Source organism: Bos mutus, chromosome 8 (assembly GCF_027580195.1).
Source record: "Bos mutus isolate GX-2022 chromosome 8, NWIPB_WYAK_1.1, whole genome shotgun sequence".
Lineage (NCBI taxonomy): Eukaryota > Metazoa > Chordata > Mammalia > Artiodactyla > Bovidae > Bos > Bos mutus.
In genome coordinates, this window is record NC_091624.1 from 40,943,362 (window position 1) to 40,961,816 (window position 18,455).

General features: G+C 43.4%; 1 protein-coding gene across 1 annotated transcript in view; it reads left to right on the plus strand.

Annotated features, from left to right (window-relative positions):
• Positions 1-15,912, plus strand: part of GFRA2 (GDNF family receptor alpha 2) — a 249,901-nt gene extending 233,989 nt beyond the window's left edge. The window contains exon 9 of the mRNA XM_070375514.1: positions 15,543-15,912. Within this exon, the coding sequence (XP_070231615.1) occupies positions 15,543-15,599 (57 nt within the window). The 3' untranslated portion in view covers positions 15,600-15,912. The remainder of the gene's footprint in view (positions 1-15,542) is intronic.
• The last annotated feature ends 2,543 nt before the right edge of the window (positions 15,913-18,455 follow it).

An 18,455-nucleotide genomic window follows, 5' to 3' on the forward strand; every position in this document is an offset into this window, starting at 1 on the left:
TTCCACTTCTGATCATGATCACAGCTCCTTCCTGGAGCAGTTCAGTGATTAAATGCCTGGAGGGTCACTTTTTGGGGCATTGAAGCTTCAGGGGGACCTTATCATGCTTCCCTTCCCTCCTTCCTACCCTGCCCCCTCCCCAGCTGTAAAGCACACATAATTGGCTAAGCATTTGTTGCTCCATTACTCTGAGTATAAAAAAGCCCTTGGTATGGAATGCAAAGAGCCAATTCATTGGAAAAGACCCTGATGCTGGGAAAGATAGGGGGCAGGAGAAGGGGACAGCGGAGGATGAGATGGTTGGGTGGCGTCATTGACTCAATGGACATGAGTTTGAGCAAGCTCTGGGAGATGGTGAAGAGCAGGGAAGCCTGCTGCAGTCCTTGGAATCGCAAAGACTTGGACATGACTGAGTGAATGAACAACAGCAACAATAGTAGGCATGAAAGCCACTCTTGGGTTTATGGGATTGGAAGAGAGCTCATTTCCATTCACTTGAGGGTGAGGGGAGGAGGGTTTGTGGAAAAATTTTGATTCCAGAAGTCTCTTTCCAGTGTCCAGTCTTATATTCCCATGCTTGATTGAAAGCCCGCATTCCTTCTTTGTCTGCTGTTTGAAAAAATTCTTTTTTCTTTTTTAAATTAATTTCTTAAAAATTTTTATTTATTTATTTTTGGCTGCATTGGGTCTTAGTTGTAGTGTAAAACTCCATCTCTCTCTTGTTGAGGTGACCAGGCTCAGCAGCTGTGGCTCCTGGGCTTAGTTGCCCTGGCTGCACGTGGAATCTTAGTTCCCTCACCAGGGATTGAACTCGTGTCTCCTGCATTGGGACCCATCAGGAGACAAACAGACACGTGAGTCTGGGTCCACTAAGAAGATGCCACAGTGGGGTTAGGTCTACTGGGGAAGCAGCAAGGAAGGGTAAGGGGTACCTTCATACTGGGATGCAGAACTGACCCCTGCAGAGGGAGATGAGGAATGAAGGAGGCTTGGGGGAGGAAGAACTGAGGACTGAAGCACAGTTTCAGGGGTGGTTTGGCCTGGCTAGTGGGGAGTCCTTGAACCCAGTTCGGCTTCAGAGGAGTCCTGCCTTTTGGTGGGTTAGGGTTGCCTTAGTACCTGCTGTGTTTGGCCGCTAGCTGGGAGCAGCTCTGGGAAATGTGGCCTCAATACTGATGTGGTGGTGGATTCCATGGGGTGGAGATGAGACTGTGAGTCAGTTGCACTTCTGGCAGCAGAGCTCTGAACAGCAGATTTGTGGCCACAGCATTCTTATTCTCATGGAGCAAGGGAAAACAGACAATATTCAATACATGTGGTAAACAAACAAATAAAATGGTCTGTTAGAAGCTTGTAAGTTGGTGATGGACAGGGAGGCCTGGCTTGCTGTGGTTCATGGGGTCACAAAGAGTTGGACACGACTGAGCGACTGAACTGAACTCAACTGAAGTACTATGCAAAAAACGGGTTGGTGTAAAGGAGATTGGGGACTTCCTAGATGGTGTTAGTGGTAAAGAACCCACTTGCCAATGTAGGTAGACATAAGAGACACGGGTTTGATCCCTGGGTCAGGAAGAGCCCTTGGAGGAGGGCATGGCAATCCACTCTAGTATTCTTGCCTGGAGAATCCCACAGACAGAGGAGCCTGGCAGGCTGCAGTCCATAGGGTCCAACAGTGTGGGACACAACTAAAGTGACTTAGCATGCGTGCACAAAGGAGATTGGAAGTACCAGGGTGGGGAGGGTTATAATTTAAATAAGATGGGCAGAGCAGGTCTCCTTGAGAAGAAGGTACTCAGGCCAAATCCTGAAGGAGGTGAGGAAGTTAGCCATGTGGATAGGTGGAAAAGGGTATTTTATAAGCAGGGAACAGCCAGTGCCAAGGCCCTGGGGTAGGAGCATTCCTGGAGTATATGAAGAACAGCAAGATAACTGGTGTATCTGGACAGAAGAGAGCCAAAGAAAGATTGGTAGCAGAGAGTGCCTGAGAGGGGTGGGCCCGTAGCTTTTACTTTGAGTGACAGAGAAGACTATGGAGGGTTTGAGGAGAGAAGCTACATGTGTTACATTTTATTTTATTTTTTAAAAGCTCCAACATTGTCCTATTTTTTTCCCCTTAGCCTATTTTATTTTATTTTGGTCGTGACATATGGCCTGTGGGATCTTAGTTCCCTGACCAGGGATCGAACCTGCACTTCTTTCAGTGAAAATGTGGAGTCTTATCAACTGGACCATTTGGGAAGTCCCAGTTCTCTTAAATTTGAAAATGATCAGTTTGGCTCTGTGTTGAGAATAGAGTTTAGAAGCTAAGGTAGAAAACTGCAGAACCGTTGGAAGAGATGTCTTTGGTTCAGATGAGAGATGCTGGTGGAGCAGGGTGATGTCAGGGTGGAGGTGGTGAGAAAGAAGCGTTTGGATTCTGAATGCATTTTGAAGGTAGGACTAAAAAGATATTCTGATGGGTTGGTGAAGGAAAGAGGGGCCTCAAGGATGACATCAATATTTTTGGCCTGAATAACTAGAGAAAATTAGCATCAGAACCATTAAAATAGAGGGTGGAGCTTTCAAACCAGGAGAGGAAATTTTATCTATCCAGTGGGAAGAAGGAAAGAAGGAAGAAAGAGTACAGAAAATGTGAAATAAAATAGCAAACCTAATTTTTAATATAACATCAACTTACAGTGATATAAGTGGATTAACCTCATAATTCAAAATATAGAGACTCTTGAAGTAGATTAAAAACACAAGATTTAGGAATATGCTTTTTACAAGAGACACAAGAGAATGGAAATAAAGCAGTATAAGAAGATAGAACAAGCAAACAGGAACAAAAGAAAATTTACAAGGAACAAAAGAGGAGGAACGTTCCAGTAAGAGGAATGAAAGATCATAAACCTGTAATCGTGAAAAATATGCACACATCTAACACTACACCATCAAATATATACATGTGTACTTATACATAAGCACACATATGACAAATAGGGGTAGCTACATAGGGAGAAATAGATATCTCAACCATTTCACCTGAATATTTTAAACGTACTTCTTTTATAACTTGATAGAACAAACAGACAAGATTTATGAAGTATAGAGAAGATTTGAATGACTTGTTTAACATGCTTAAATTTCTGTGTATAGTTATACACATATATAACTTAAAACCTAACAGAAAATGTATACTCTTTTGATTATGTGTAGAGCATTCATAAAAAGGACCCTAAATCAGTGAACAAAGGCAGCCTCAATAAATTCCAAAGGACTGACATCACTCAGATAATGTTCTCTGACTGTAATATAGTGGAACTTGAAATCAGTAAAAAACAACAACAAAAAATCAAAAACATGTATGCCTAGAAACTGAAAGAACAGCAGTAGTAAAAAGTCTTCAGATTATGGAAGGGAATAATACAGGCAATGCCAAATATTTAGAACTAAATGAATTAAGAAACCACATGGCAAAATTTGTAGGACGCAGATAAAGCAGCACTTAGGTCAAAACACAGAGTTTAAATCTATTTGTTAGAAGACAGAGAAGGCAGGAAACAAATGTGCTAAGTTCTTATCTCAAGAGTCTGAAAAAGTAATGACAGAGTAAACTTAAGAAAAAAGGAAATAATAGATTGAGAGGCAGAAATAAATAAATAGCAAATTACAATTAAAAATCACAGAAGCTTAGGAAAGCTGATTGTAGGTCATTTTTTTTTTTTTTTTTTGGCAGCACCACGAGGCATGTGGGATCTTATTTCCCCTACCAGGAGTTGAACTTGCACCCCTTGCAGTGGAAGTGTGGAGTCTTAACCACTGGACTGCCATGAAGTCCCCTGATTGTAGGTCTTTTGAATAGATTAATAAAATAGGCAAACCTCTGACAAGACTGAGAAGAAAAAAAAGAGATGTAATAAAACTGGAAGTGAGAATAAAGTGACAGACACAACAGACTTAAAAAATAATAAAATAGTATTATGAACAAGTATTATAAAACACTCACAAATTTGAACAATTGGATGAATTGGATAGCTTTCTGGGAAAATGAGAAATACCAAAATTGACAAAGAATAAAAAGAAAAGTCGAACAGACCTGTCATGAGTAAAGAAATTAAAATTACAGCTAACTTCTCCCCTCTCCCTCCAAAGCTATGGGCCCATATTGCTCTACAGTTGAGCACCACAAAGTATTTATAGAGGTAAGAACCCCCTTTTGCAGAAGCTGTTCCAGAAAGTAGAAAAAGGAAAAAAAAAAAGCTATTTGATTTATTTAATGAAAGTAGTTTAACTGTTACTCTTAAACTAAGGAAGGGCAAGAGAAAAAAATATAGATATCTATCACTTGTAAAAATAGATGAAAACAATATTAAATAAAACATTAGCTAACAGAATCCAGTAGTGTATTAAAAACAATCACCGCAGTCATGTCGGGTTTATGTGAAAAATGCAGGGGTGTTTTAACAGCAGAAGGTCTAGCAATTCACTGCCTTAATGGACCAAAGGAGGAAAAAAAAATCATATCATTAACTCAAGAGACACAAGAAACATTTGATAAGTTTAATACCTTTTTTTGTAAGGATAATGCCAATAAAAAGATAAAGTTCAGCACATATTTATAACAAATCATCAGTATAATAAATTTCACAAGAAAGTGGGAATCGAAGGGACTTCTCTGACTCCTGAAAGTCCCTTGGACAGCAAGAGATCAAACCAGTCAATCCTAAAGGTAATCAATCCTGAATATTCATTTCAAGGACTGATGCTGAAGCTGAAGCTCCAACACTTGGCCACCTGATCCGAAGAGCCAACTCATTGGAAAAGACCCTGATGCTGGGAAAGACTGAGGGCAGGAGAAGAAGGGAACAACAGAGGATGAGATGGTTGGATGGCATCACCGACTCAATGGACATGAATTTGAGCAAACTCTGGGAGATACTGAAAGACAGGGAAGCCTGGTGGGCTACAGTTCATGGGGTTGCAAAGAGTTGGACATCACTGAACGACTGAACAACAACTCTGACTCTGGGGTTGTGAGACTGCTTACCCTAAACTTACAGCAACACCTACAGCAACTGAATGGAGAAACCTGATATTCATTGTTTTATTTTTAAAGAAGCTGATGTGTGCACCCAGGTCTGTCTGGCCTCAAATCTCACGCTATTCCTGCATGTCTAACAAAGGCAGAGGCATGGGCAGGCTTTAGGAATTTTCTCTGGACCAAAGTCCTTTTGGTTGATTATAACAAAAACTGCAAGAAGTGGGGACTTGATGATAGATTTGCCAGGAACAAAAGCATTAAGTAGCAAATCTTTTTAGCTCATAACATGTTTTGTCTATCAGTAGGACTCTGATGTCCTGCCAATGGCTCCAAGTGGCACTCTGTGTGAGGGATTAACGAAAGAGTCACTGTATTTGAACATGAGTGTTTGGTGGTGAGGGAGAAGTGGTGTGGCATCCATAGGTGCCACAAATCTGGAAGCATTTGGTGGACGGCAGAAGAGAAAGGTGTGGAGATGTCTGAGCAGGAGTCTTGATGGGACTTTGTAGAAATTTTTACTGGTTCTCTTGGGTGTAGCACCCCCTTTCACTTAAATCCTCAGGAAGTGTTCTGATCAAGAGCTATTTTTAACCTTTGGGTCTTTGGGTATTTTCATGAAACCCAGGGGCAGAATGTATGGCTTGGTTCTCAGAGGGCCCAGAACTTGAATCAGGTTTGGGGTGAGGTGGGGCTGTGTGTGTGGGAGGATGGGGGTGGGAAGGGCATGGTGGTGGGGGTGGGGTACCCTGGTGAGTGGTGGGGGTGTCCTGCTCCACTTCCTGTCCCCCTTCCCTTCCAGGCCTCATGCTGAGTGTTCTCTTCACTCCCTTTCTCCCTCTTGCAATTTTTTCCTCCAACCCCACCAGATCCATGACCATCTGGGAGCTGTGAAATAGCAATCCAGTGAAAAGTCCATTAAAAATTCATATCCTTAATTTAAAGGGCCAACAGAGACTAACTGGTGCCTCTTTCACTCAAGTTCAAACTCCTGTAAGAAGGACTCTGCTGGCCTCAGCCAGGGTCAGGTGTCCACTCTGCTATAATCTGTGTGGTCAGCAATGAGACATCGAGAAGGCTCAGGGCGAGGTCACTGGCACAAACTTGGCTCTGGGTGTCCATCCCTGTGGGTGGAAACTTGGACCTCAGAAGGGGGAGGAGTCAGTTGGCCGGATTCCCCAGGTTCACTCTGTACCAGTCTTAAAAGACAGAAAGAACAGAGTTTTCTTAAAAGCCAGAGTCTGGCTTGAGAGGGTGTCATGTGGTGACGCACCTGAGGTGGTCTCAGGATAGCCGCGTCTAAGAAGCTCACGGTCTAGAAGCCGTGTCCTGTTGTCTTCCTGCTGAGTGTTGAGGACTCAGAGCTAGTTCTAACTAGGAAGAGGCAACACATGAAAGGAAAGAATTCATAACAGCTTGACACCCTCCGGGCTGAACCCAGCGATTTTATTTTTACTTGTTCAGGAGGGGGGGGAAGTCATTGCTAATTTCACAATTACTTCATTCCGGAGTACTTGTGAAAAATGACTTCAAGTGTAAAATATTGTCTACTAAAGAATTAACTTAATAGATAATTTGGATTCAATTATTGGCTCAATACTAAAATTTGCTGGGAAAAGTGCAGGCAATATTTTATGACTGTCACATGATGCAGCGATTGTGAAATTAGTTATTAATGACTTATGAGAGAGACACTTAAAAAAAGTCAACTGGCGGAAGAAAATACATCACTTGGGCTTTTATAGGGCAGGCTCAGATGGGGGCTTCTATCGCCTCCATTTCTCAAGTGATTCCAATTTTGCTGACTGAACCTCTCGCCTTGGCTTCTGTCCTTCCTCTCCCCCATGTGTGTGATTTGGGGCTTGACTCATACCTGAATTCTTTGGGAACAATTAGGAGCTGAAGGTTGCTGCCATCCATCATGGCAAAGGGGGATGCTGTCTCCATCTGCCCTGAGAGCCAGGGTTGACCTCTCAACCCTGCTCCAAGCCATTGATTATCTCAGGCTAGCATGGTGTGAGTACTAGATGGACTTTTAAAACCAGGATGAACTTCAGCAGTTTATTACCATTACTTTCCACCTATCACCTGCTTGCTAGTTGAAGGGGAAATTTTTGTTGAAGTCCCCTGGGTTCTCTTTGGGGGTGAACACAATATACTTTCATTAGCCCTGTTAAAGTTATTGCCCGAGCTGCCTTCTAAATTCGCTTTAAATGACATTTGTTCTTTCTTCTTGAAATACTTATTGGGCACCTACTCCATGGCTGGCACTGTTTGGGCCTTTGGGGAGTATGAAAGCTGCCTAAAACATGCTCAACGCTTAACTAGAGCCTTGAATGTAAAGTGTTAGTTGCTTAGCCATGTCTCTTTGCAACCCCATGGATTGTAGCCCGCCAGGCTCCTCTGTACATGAGATTTCCCAGTAAAGGACACTGGAGTGGGTTGCCATTTCCTCTTCCAGGGGATATTCCAAACCTGGGGATCAAACCTGGGTTTCCCGCATTGCAAGGGCATATTCTTTACCATCTGTACCAACAGGGAAGCCCATTCTTGAATGTAGGGATGGTCTATAAAGTAATGTGGAGAAAGCACTTTCCAGAACCAAGGAAGAAGTCAGACTGAATGGCTGATATACAGAACATCTGATGGGGCATGTGGCCCATAGGGTGGGATGTGAGGACAGAGAGGGTCCCCAACAGAGCAGCAGTGTGGGAGGGCCAGACTCTGCACATCATCCCAAGAGCAGGGTACAGGGTAGGCTCACTCATTTCACAAATACTGCATCAGGTCCACCATGTGCCAGGGGAATTCCATGTGGATCCAGGTGCTAGGGGCACGATGTAGACCAACACCTTATGCAGTTCATGTGTGTGTGTTGGGGTGAGAGGAGATGTCAATAATCAATAAATGTTTTTTAAAAAGTTTACGGGAGTGTAGTTGATTTACAATGTTGTATAGGTTTCAGGTGTACAGCAAAGTGAACCAGTTATGTGTGTGCGGGTATTCAGTTGTGTTTGAGGGGTCGCACAGAGTCGGACACGACTGAAGCGACTTAGCAGCAGCAGCAGCAGGTTTGTGATACATGGGATTTTTCAGGCAAGAATACTGGAGTGGGTAGCCATTCCCTTCTTCAGGGGATCTTCCCAACCCAGGGATTGAACCCAGGTCTCCCACATTGCAGGCAGATTCTTTATCATCTGAGCCACCAGGATCCACCTGCCAATTCAGGAGATGTGGCACAGGTTCAATCCTTGGGTCAGGAAGATTCTCTGGAGAAGAAGATGGCAACCCACTCCAATATTCTTGCTTGAAAAATCCCATGGGCAGAGGAATTTGGCAGGCTACAGTCTGTAGGATCAAAGAGTTGGTCACGATTTAGCAACTAAACAACGACAATATACACATATATGTATCCATTCTTTTTCAGATTCTTTTCCCATATAGGTTATTAAGAATAAGAGTAGAGTTTCCTGAGCTATATAGTAGGCCCTTGTGAATTATTTATAGTACTGCGTATATATTAATCCTGATCTCCTAATGAATAACTATGTAGTAAGTAAATTATGTAGTATATTAAAAGAGAAGTGCTGTAGAAAAAAGAAATACAGTGAGGCGAGAGGGACTGGAGGTGCAAACAGGAGTGGGTAGCCAGGTTGGGGCTCCCTGAGATGTGATAGCTGAGTCAAGATTTCAGGCAGGAAGTGGGAGATTCCATTCTGCAAATCTCTGAGGAGAAGCCTTTGCAAGCCAAGGAACAGCCAGGCCCCAGGCCCTGATGTAGGCATGGGCTTGGTTCCAGGAGTATCAGAGAGGCCCTGTAGCTGGAGCAGAGGAACAGGGTGGATGAGGGGAAGAAGGAGAGGATGGTGGAGACAAAACGGGGCTGGATCACGTTGTAGGGTCTTGTGGGCCTTGTAGGGACTTGCCTATTTCCCTGAGTAAAATGCAAAGCTATTGAACAGCTTTGAGCAGAGGAGGGATGTGATCTGAGCCATATTTTAAAGGCCTCCTTCTACCCGGTATGTTGTGACCTACTGTAGATGGCAAGAATGGAAGCCGGGAGCTCTGTAATGAGGCAAAGGCAGTAATTCAGGTGGGGAGGCCCTTCCTGTAGCCATTTAGGTGGTGAGAAGTGGTCAGATTTCTGATCTGTCTTGAATCACAAAGTGTGGATTGGATTCATGATGTGATCGAATGAGAATTTCGGGTTGCTTCCCAAGCTGTCCCCACCCACTGCCATGGGGCTGAAAGATACCCTACCCTGAAAGATACCCAAAGATACCCTATGGCAGGTGCACAGACCATGAGTGCAAAGGTAGATGGATGTGGTGGATGCTCTTGGTGATGCCCGGAGCCCCGTAGAAAGCCCATCTCGGACTTTACTTCCAAGGAGAATGAGATCAGTAAAGTCTGACAAACCTAGACAGCGTGTTGAAAAGCAGAGACATCACTTTGCTGACAAAGGTCCATCTAGTCAAAGCTATGGGTTTTCCAGTAGTCATGTATGAATGTGAGAGCTGGACCATGAAGATGGTTGAGCGCCAAAGAATTGATGGTTTTGAGTTGAGGTGCTGCAGAAGACTCATCAGAGTCCCTTGGAAAGCAAGGAGATCAAACCAGTCAATCCTAAAGGAAATCAATCCTGAATATTTATTGCAAGGACTGATGCTGAAGCTGAAGCGCCAATCCTGTGGCTACCTGATGTGAAGAGCTGACTTATTGGAAAAGGCCCTGATGCTGGGAAAGATTGAGGGCATGAGGAGAAGGGGACAACAGAAGATGAGGTGGTTGGATGGCATCACTGACTCAATGGACAAGAGTGAACAAACTCCAGGAGACAGTGAAAGACAGGGAAGCCTGGTGTGCTACAGTTCACTTGCAAAGAGTCGGACATGACTCAGAGACTGAACAGCAACAACAACAAAGTCTGACACAGTGAATACTTTCGATTAACCACCATCCAGATCCAGAAATTGACCACTGTGAGCAGGTACCAAGAAGTCACCTCGTGGATCTTCCCAAAAGTCACCATGAAGTTGCATTAGAACACCAAGGATTAGTCTTTGTCTGCTTTAAAACTCTGTAGTGCAATCATAAGGGTTGTGGTCTTTTTGCCTGATGTCCTCTCTTGAAATGATGACATAAATTCATGATGCTGCACATTGTGACAATTCACTCTCCCTCGATGGATGTAAAGTGTGAAATTTCTAGGTCATAGGATACCCAAATACACTTTGTTTTAATAGATACTGCCAAACAGTTTTACACAGTGTTCATACCAATTTCCTCCAGTTCCACATCATTATTTACATTTGAAATTGTCTGTTTTTTTCATTTTGGCCATTCCGCCTGGGGTACAGTAATGTCTCATTGTGGTTTTAATCTGCGTTTCCCTGATGACTAATAAGATTGAGCAGGGTTTTATGTGTTTATTCACCATTTGGATGTGTTTATTTTTTGTAAAATGCCTGTTCAAGTCTTTTGCCCATTAAATAAAATGGGTGGCCTGTCTTTTTTTCTCTTCTTGGCTTTGGGAATTCTTTATGTATTCCTGGCACAATTCCTTCGTTGATTATATAAAATGCAAATATTGTTTTCCACTCTTGACTGCCTTTCACTTTCTTAATAATTTTTTCTTTGAGATGTCCTTATTTGTAATGTAATCAGTATTTCCTTTATGATTTGTACATTTTGTAAACCATTTAGGAAATCTTTGCCTAATTCACACTTGAAACTCTTCTACTATAATTTCTGCTAGAGTGTTTTTGATCCAGCTACTTCTCTGGTAGCTCAGACGGTAGAGTATCTGCCTGCAATGCAGGAGACCCAGGTTTGATCCCTGGGTAGGGAAGATCCCTTGGAGAATGAAATGGCAACCCACTCCAGTATTCTTTCCCGGGAAATCCCATGGACAGAGGAGCCTGGCAGGCTACAGTCCATGGGGTTGCAAAGGGTCATACACGACTGAGCGACTGACACTCCACTCCGATGGGAAAAATGGATTTGCTAGCAGTTGAGTTGTGGAAAGTTGGGGTAATGGGTTTCTGAGGGTGGATGGGGGAGAGATGTGAGCACCTTTGGATGTATTAAGTTTGAGATGAGTATTATTCATCCAAGTGAAACAGCTGTATTGAGTTCTGGATGAGGAAGAGCCAGAAAAACAGATTAGGTGAGAGAATCCAGCAATGGTGGAAGGGAAGCTAGGAGGGTGGTGTCCTGGAGGGCTAATGAAGAAGTGGGCAGGGGAGAAGGGCATGGCCGGCTGAGTTTCGCTTATGAGGGTGGAGAGTGAGCCTTGGGTTTAGCAACATGGAGCTCATTGGTGACACTGACGAGAACAGTTTGGAAGAGGGTGGGGATGAAAGTGTGTTTGGCGAGGGTTCGTAAGAGGAATGGCCTGGATCAAGCAGAGGGCCACCCCTGGCAGCCCCTAGAGGCTGCTGGGGAACCCAGGCCAGGTTTCAGTAATCCAGAAGCAAGTGAGGTCCCTGGGAGTCACAAGTCAGGACTGCAGACAGAGCGGGGAACCAGAGAATCCTGCCAGACCCCAGAGTTGTTTTCTTGAGCCAGCTGGGTGAGGTGCATGCCTGATGCTTAGCTGCTTAAAGTCCAAGAACTGCTCTTGGGCAGACTAGTGGGGGCAGGCAAAAGGGAGACAGCTGTGTAGAGGTCCTAGACCATACTCAGCTCTTGGCAAGGAACATGATGCTTTTTATGACTTGGTCTTTGTTTGATGTTCCCATCTCATTTTTCTTCTTCCTTCATTTCCTCCCTCTTTCAGTTCCTTGAATGCTGAACTTCCAGCTTGGGGTTTCCTATTGCTTTAACGGCTTTGCACTTCTGGGCTTTCATTTACTCTCCTCCACTCTCTCCCACTATCTCTGCTTGATTTTTACACAGTCTGGGCTTCCCTGGTGGCTTGGATGGTAAAGAATCTGCTTGTAGTGCAGGAGACCCGGGTTTGATCCATAGGTTGGGAAGATCCCCTGGAGAAGGAAATGGCAGCCCACTCCAGTATTCTTGCCTAGAGAATCCCATGGACAGAGGAGTCTGGTGGGCTACAGTCCATGGGGTCACAAAGGGTGACTGAGCGACTAACACTTTAGACTCAGCTCAGGTGCCACCACTTCCAGGAAGTCCTCCATGGTCACTTAACATCCAGCATCTCTCTGCTTTATAGCACTCTGCTCATTAGCTTCAAATGATCTCGTTCTCTGTCTGTCTGCTACACTGGATATCTATGGGCAATGACTCCTGCTCTCTCTGTTTCTGTCCCTGGTACACAATGGTGACACAGAGCAGGTCCTCACATGGTTTTGGCTGGGAATTGTAGAGGCACTTGCATTCAAGGTAGGATGTGAATTGGCAGATGGGCATGGGAGTGGGCAGTAACTTGGTAATGCCGTGATGGAATGTGTGGGATAGCCTGAGCAGGGGCCTGGCTGAGGGCTTGAACTGGAAAAGCTGGGCATGATGACAGCTTGGTGGGTGCCAGCCACTTGAGAGGAGGCAGCAGGTGTGTGCCTGTGTCTCTCTGTGTGTGCATGCACACATGCATGTGGCAGTAGAGGAGAGCAATTATGAACATCAAATCAAGCTAATTTACATGGATAAGCACAGGCAGTGAGGCTTGGCTCGCAGGTCTGATTTATTTAGGGCAGGAGGGAATCAGCAGGGGCTCCTCTCAGGTGAGTGAGTGGCAGGCTGGCCATTCTTATAAATAATCCTGCTGTCAGTCCCAGTTAAAGCCTGGGTATTCCATTTAGTGCCGCAGGAGGAAGCTTCAGAGTGATTTCAGAAGCATTTTCTGACCTCTTGCCTTTTTCTCTTTCTGGAACACTGGAGAACTAATCTTTTCTAAATAAGCTTGATTGCTTTAAATTTCTAATTATCAAGAGGAAATACATTCAGTATAGAACATTTGAAAAATACAGAATGATATAAAGATAAAAATTAAATAACCCCAATTCTACCATTCAGATGACCATAAAGAACATGTTAAAGAATTCCTTTCGGTCTTTTTTTTTTCTATGCAAAAATACATTTTTAAAAAACAGAACTCCATACTTATTACATTTCCAGTCTGTGTTCTGATATTTAAATTTTAAGATTATATTTTGAGACTTCTCCAATGCCATTGATCTTGAATGGTTGTAATCATCTACTTTGTGCACACACTATACACACTATAGCTTTTTTAAAAACCAGTGTCTAGTGGTCTTGAGGATTATTTTCAATTTTTGGTTCTTATAATACTGCCATAAAAAAACACTGTTTGTAAGTCTTTGCCTATATCTCTGATTATTTAGGACACATTCCTAGAAGTAAGATTCCTTCTGTTAATGCATACTGTCAAGTTCTTTCCAGAACATTTGTGTGTGTGTTTTGTTTTATTTTGTGTTTTAATCAATTTATACTCCCTATCAGCACTAGTTGAGTATGATCAATTTATGGCACTAGATATTACTATTAAAAACATTTCATGGCCATTTGTATTTTTATGGAGAAATCTAAATCCTTTGCCTAGTTTTAACTGATGTGTTTTTATTTTTAAATATGAATGCTCTATATAATATAGAAAGGATTGCTTAATTATTAATATATCCTTATTTTATTTCAATGTGTCATTTACCTGTTTGTTTATAACAGGGATTTTGACATGCACAAGCTTTAGTTTTGTGCATAGAATGTTTTCTCAATCCTATTTATGCTTAAACAGTCTTTTCTACCCAAAGATAAATTAAATTTTTACTTCCATTTTCTATTTATTTATTTTCACTATGATTTATGAGTTACACAATCCATCCGTCTGGAATTAATTTCGATGATAAATTAAAAAAAATAAATAATTAACCAAATGTTAATGCTAACCTTTGCTGACAGATTAGTGATGTCATCTAATATTTAAAATAATTCATATATGTGTGTATATTTACTTACTCTTGAACTTTCTGTAAACAATGTGTTGATCCTTATATCAGTTCCATGCCATTTGATCCCTCTTTTAATACTTGCCACTGGGAGTTCCTCTTTTTCTGATGTTCTTGGGAAATTATTGCATGTTTATTTTTCCAGATGACCACTGGAATCACTTAGTTAAGCTTAAAAGAATAAATCCACTTGCAATTTTAATTATAGTCATGCTAAGTTTATAAATTAACACGTGAAGAACTGAATATCTTTTACAATATTCAGTTTTCCCATTCATTGATCTTCTGTCCCTATTCAAGTTTTATTCCAATAGAGTATTGCTTTGATTATACGGGATTAAGGTGGCCTTCCTGGCACCAAGGGAACATGGAAGCAACGCACAGAGGTGAAAGAGAGGAGAGAGACGCTGGATGCAGCTTGTCACCATCCACCCTCACCTTTGACCCCATTCCCTCCACTGGGGGTCCCACATGGGGCCCCTTTATTGAGGCACACTGCCCAGAGGCCCAGGGTTGCTCACACAGGATACCTGAAGCAGGTCACCTCCATTTCTAGATCTTTTCATGCTGTTCAGGTCTTACTCCCACTGTCTTAATTTCTGATTATTTATCTGACTTTGGATTTACAGTTTTGCATAGCTCTGGGCAGATGGGTGATGAGAAGATACTTGATTTGTTTTGATGCAGGAGGACAGTATTGTACATTTAAGGCTACACACCTTGAAGCTGGCAAAATGCAGCATCCAATTGCCAAATACGGTGCCCAAGTACGATTTCCTGGCTCTTGGTACCCCTAGTAAGTCACTCAACCAAGAGTTCAGCTTATACCCAGCCCACTGCTCATCATCTAAATTTTTGGACTGTCTTCTTAGTTTCTCTGCCTTTCAACCTCCAGACAGACCCAGAGTTGTCCTCTAAGCACGTTGTATGTATTACTGTGTGTTGCTAAGAAAAGCTGTCCAGTGAGCCAGAAGCTCTGAGCCTATGTTATCTTTGGTCCCCATTTTCCATCAGCCACACCTTTAGCTCCCTGACTACTCTCTCTCTCTTTAAATAAAAAGGTCAGTTTTGCTGGAGCCCAGGGCTTGTATTGGAATGGAGGCACAATGAGTTGGATGAGAGAGCTGTTCTGATACTGGAGATGGTCCAGGGAGCCTCTAGGTGTTCAAAACTGTCCTGGAACTCCAGCTTGATAAGACTTGAACTTAGATTAGACTTGAATAAACAGATTGTTATGCTATGGACAGGGCCTTCCTGTAGCTCAGATGGTAAAGAATCTGCCTGCAACGCAGGAGAGGTGGGTTTGATCCCCAGGTCAGGAAGATCCCCTGGAGAAGGGAATGGCAACCCATTCCAGTATTCTTGCCTGGAGAATCCCACGGACAGAGGAGCCTGGTGGGCTACAGTCTATAGGGCCGCAAAGAGTTGGACATGACTGAGTGACTAACACTATGCTCTGGACAGCCTCACCATCCTGCTCTAGGGCTCAGAGCGATTTCCAGGACTTGAAAGCTGCAACCTTGTCCCACTACCAGCTCCATCCTCCAGTCTGCCTCACCCTGGACCTCTGCTCCTCACCCTCACCCTAGGTCACCTGGAGACAGTGCTGGGCCTTTACTCTCTTCACGGGTTCCTGGTCTTGGTAAGAAGGCAGAGTTGGAGGAGGAGGAAAAGAACCGAAAAAAGTACTCCAACTCAACCACCCGAGAGATCTCATCACTCTTCTGATACCAAAGGAAGCTTCCCCAAAGGCTTTGTCCCTTTGAGAAGCAGAAGGAAAGAACTTTTATAGGTAAAGGGAGGGACAGGGAGAAGAGAGGAAGGAGTTCACTACTGTGTACAATGGCCCCTCAGTGTCCCCAGAGGAATTGGCTGGGGCGGGGGGTGCTCCATGGATACCAAAATCCATGGATACTCAAGTCCCAAAGTCGGTCCTCCAGTATCTGCAGATTCAACCAACCTTGGAGTGTAAACAGTGATACATGATCTGCTGTTGGTTGAACCCGCGGATGCGGAAGCACCCTTGGACAGGGAAGCGCTAGCGGCTGTGGAATCTAGGATGGACAATATATTTATTGAAAAAAAAAATTGGCGTGTAAGTGGACCTGTGAAGTTCAAACCTGTGTTGTGCAAGAATAAATTTTATTTCCTTTCTTATAATTTAACCCTCTGGTTTTGGTGTGAATTTCTTTTGTGGAGAGAGAGACTTTATTCATACCTTCTGTCCACCCATCTCAACTCTTAGGTGTTCCTGGCTTATGGTTGACAACCTTCCTCTGCTCCTCAGACATCCCCTTTCCTCTTGCTCTTCTCTTGCCTCCTGTCCCCACACCTGAAGTTCACCCCTCCCTCTCTCCTCTTTCTCGGAAGAGTTGGGCTCCATGTCAAAGTCATACAGAATTGTCTAATTATAACAGATTAATCCATTAGGATTTATTCCTTTCTATTTACTGGCTGGAACTATCCATTTCACAGCTGTGGCTCTCACATCTAACCAGCTAGCAGGCAATTTAAATATAGAAAGCAATTTAACCTAGTTGGATACCAGGCATCTCGCTTAATGTAGTGCATAAATTTTGGAGCTCTTTGCTCTCAGCCCTCAAAAGGGCAGCCAACAGTTTCATGTCCTGGAAAGATTTGGCTTTTCAGGGAATTTACACCCTGAGAAGGGTTCCTGGGTATTGGATTAAAAATAAAGGAGCCTTCAAATGAGGTCAGGGGTTGTTTTCAGGTCAGTTCGGATTTCTCTTTCTTCCTCTTTTGGGGACAATCATCTTATGCTTAACTGAGCTTTCTGGGAGTCTGACATCAATATTGGAAGGTAGTTTATTTTCTTCTCTCTTTAACTTTCACTTATTGCCGGTTTGAGTTAAGTGTTCTTTTTGTGTGGATAGTTGGGGTCACCCTGCTTGCTAAGAGCTTGTGGTCTGGTTGACACCATGTCTTAATCCTCATGATACACCCATCCCCTGGCCCAGCTTGTAGTAGCCTTTCATCAGAGGAGCATCTTGGATGGAAAAAGAGATGGGGAGGGTCATATGACCTGCCTGACAAACCCAACTGTAAAGCCCCAAACTGAAAGAAACAGTGATCAGAACACATGGAGTCCCACATGGACTCAACGGACACATGGATGTGTGAACACACAGCACCTGTCTTACAGGGAGGAGATGGTGAGCAGACAGAGATGTTTTGCGAGGAAAAGAGAGGATGGGGAGGCACATGGTCAAAGTCTTCAAGTGCCGAAAGAATTGCCAAGACAATGTGGGGTTGGATTTTTCCTTTTCTTTTCCATATGACCCCAGAGGGCAGAGATATTAGGCTAAAGGATGGAAGTTATAGGAATAAAGAGTTGGATTTAGTTTACTTATAGGAATAACTGCATTGATCAAAGCTTTGTTTTTTTTTTTTTTTTTTTAAGGAATCCTGAACTTAATACACTTCCCATACTTCTTTGTTCTTAAGCAGAGGCTGGAGAGCCATGGGAAGGGAGGTTGTAGTGGGTTTTAGAACCGGTCAGGACTAGAGACCTGGATGCTGTCTACCTGAGTCATTCTGCTACCTGAGCCATTCTGTCTACCTGTTGCCATGGCTACCTTTGCATCTTTCTTCAGGAATCATGGACCTGAAATGCAGGCTATTTGCTACCCTCCTCCTGGCAGATGGGAAGAGAAGACCAGAGCTCTTGGAGGGCTGGGAGCTTTCTTAGTTTGTAGTCCTGAGCTGAGAGAGTAAGTGTAAGTCCCCTCAGGTTCCCCATTGGCCCCTCATGGCCGGATGGCAATGGTGATGGTACGCATGACCTGGGCATCGATTTCTTAGTGCTGTCATAGCCAAGTACTAAAACCTGATTGGCTTAACCCAACAGAAATTAGCCTCACAGTTTTGGAGGCTGGGGGTCTGAGAACGAGGTTTTGGTAGGGCCATGCTCCCTCTGAAGGCCCTGAGGAGGGACCCCTTCCAAGCTTCCATTCTCTCCCAGCTGCAGGTCATTTCTCAGCCTGTGGCAGTATAACTCTGACCTTCCAGGGCATTTTCCCTGTGTGAGTGGCTTTGTCCAATTTTTTGCCTTTTTAAAGGACACCGGTAATATTGGATTACTCCAGTATGACTTCATCTTAATTCTATATGGAAAGACTTTATTCCACAATAAGATCACATTCTGAGATACTGGGAGTTTAGAACTTCAGCATGTGGATTTTGAGGGGATACTATTCAACCTATAACAGGGTGAGAGGGGGTGAACTATGGAACAGTTTGATTGTAGGACCCAGGGGAGCTTTGGGTGTTTTTTAATGGGTGTGAAATAACTCCAGAGGGGACCAGTAAGAACTACTCTGTAAATCCATTATTTGCTCTAGATAAAGCCACAAATGGCTGTTTCCTCTTTTTTGAACTTTTAACAGTACTTAGAGGGCACATCACAGTTTAGCCCTTAATTATGTCCTCATTGTATTCTTTGGTTCATGTAAAGAAACTGTTATTGAGCACCTTCTATGTAT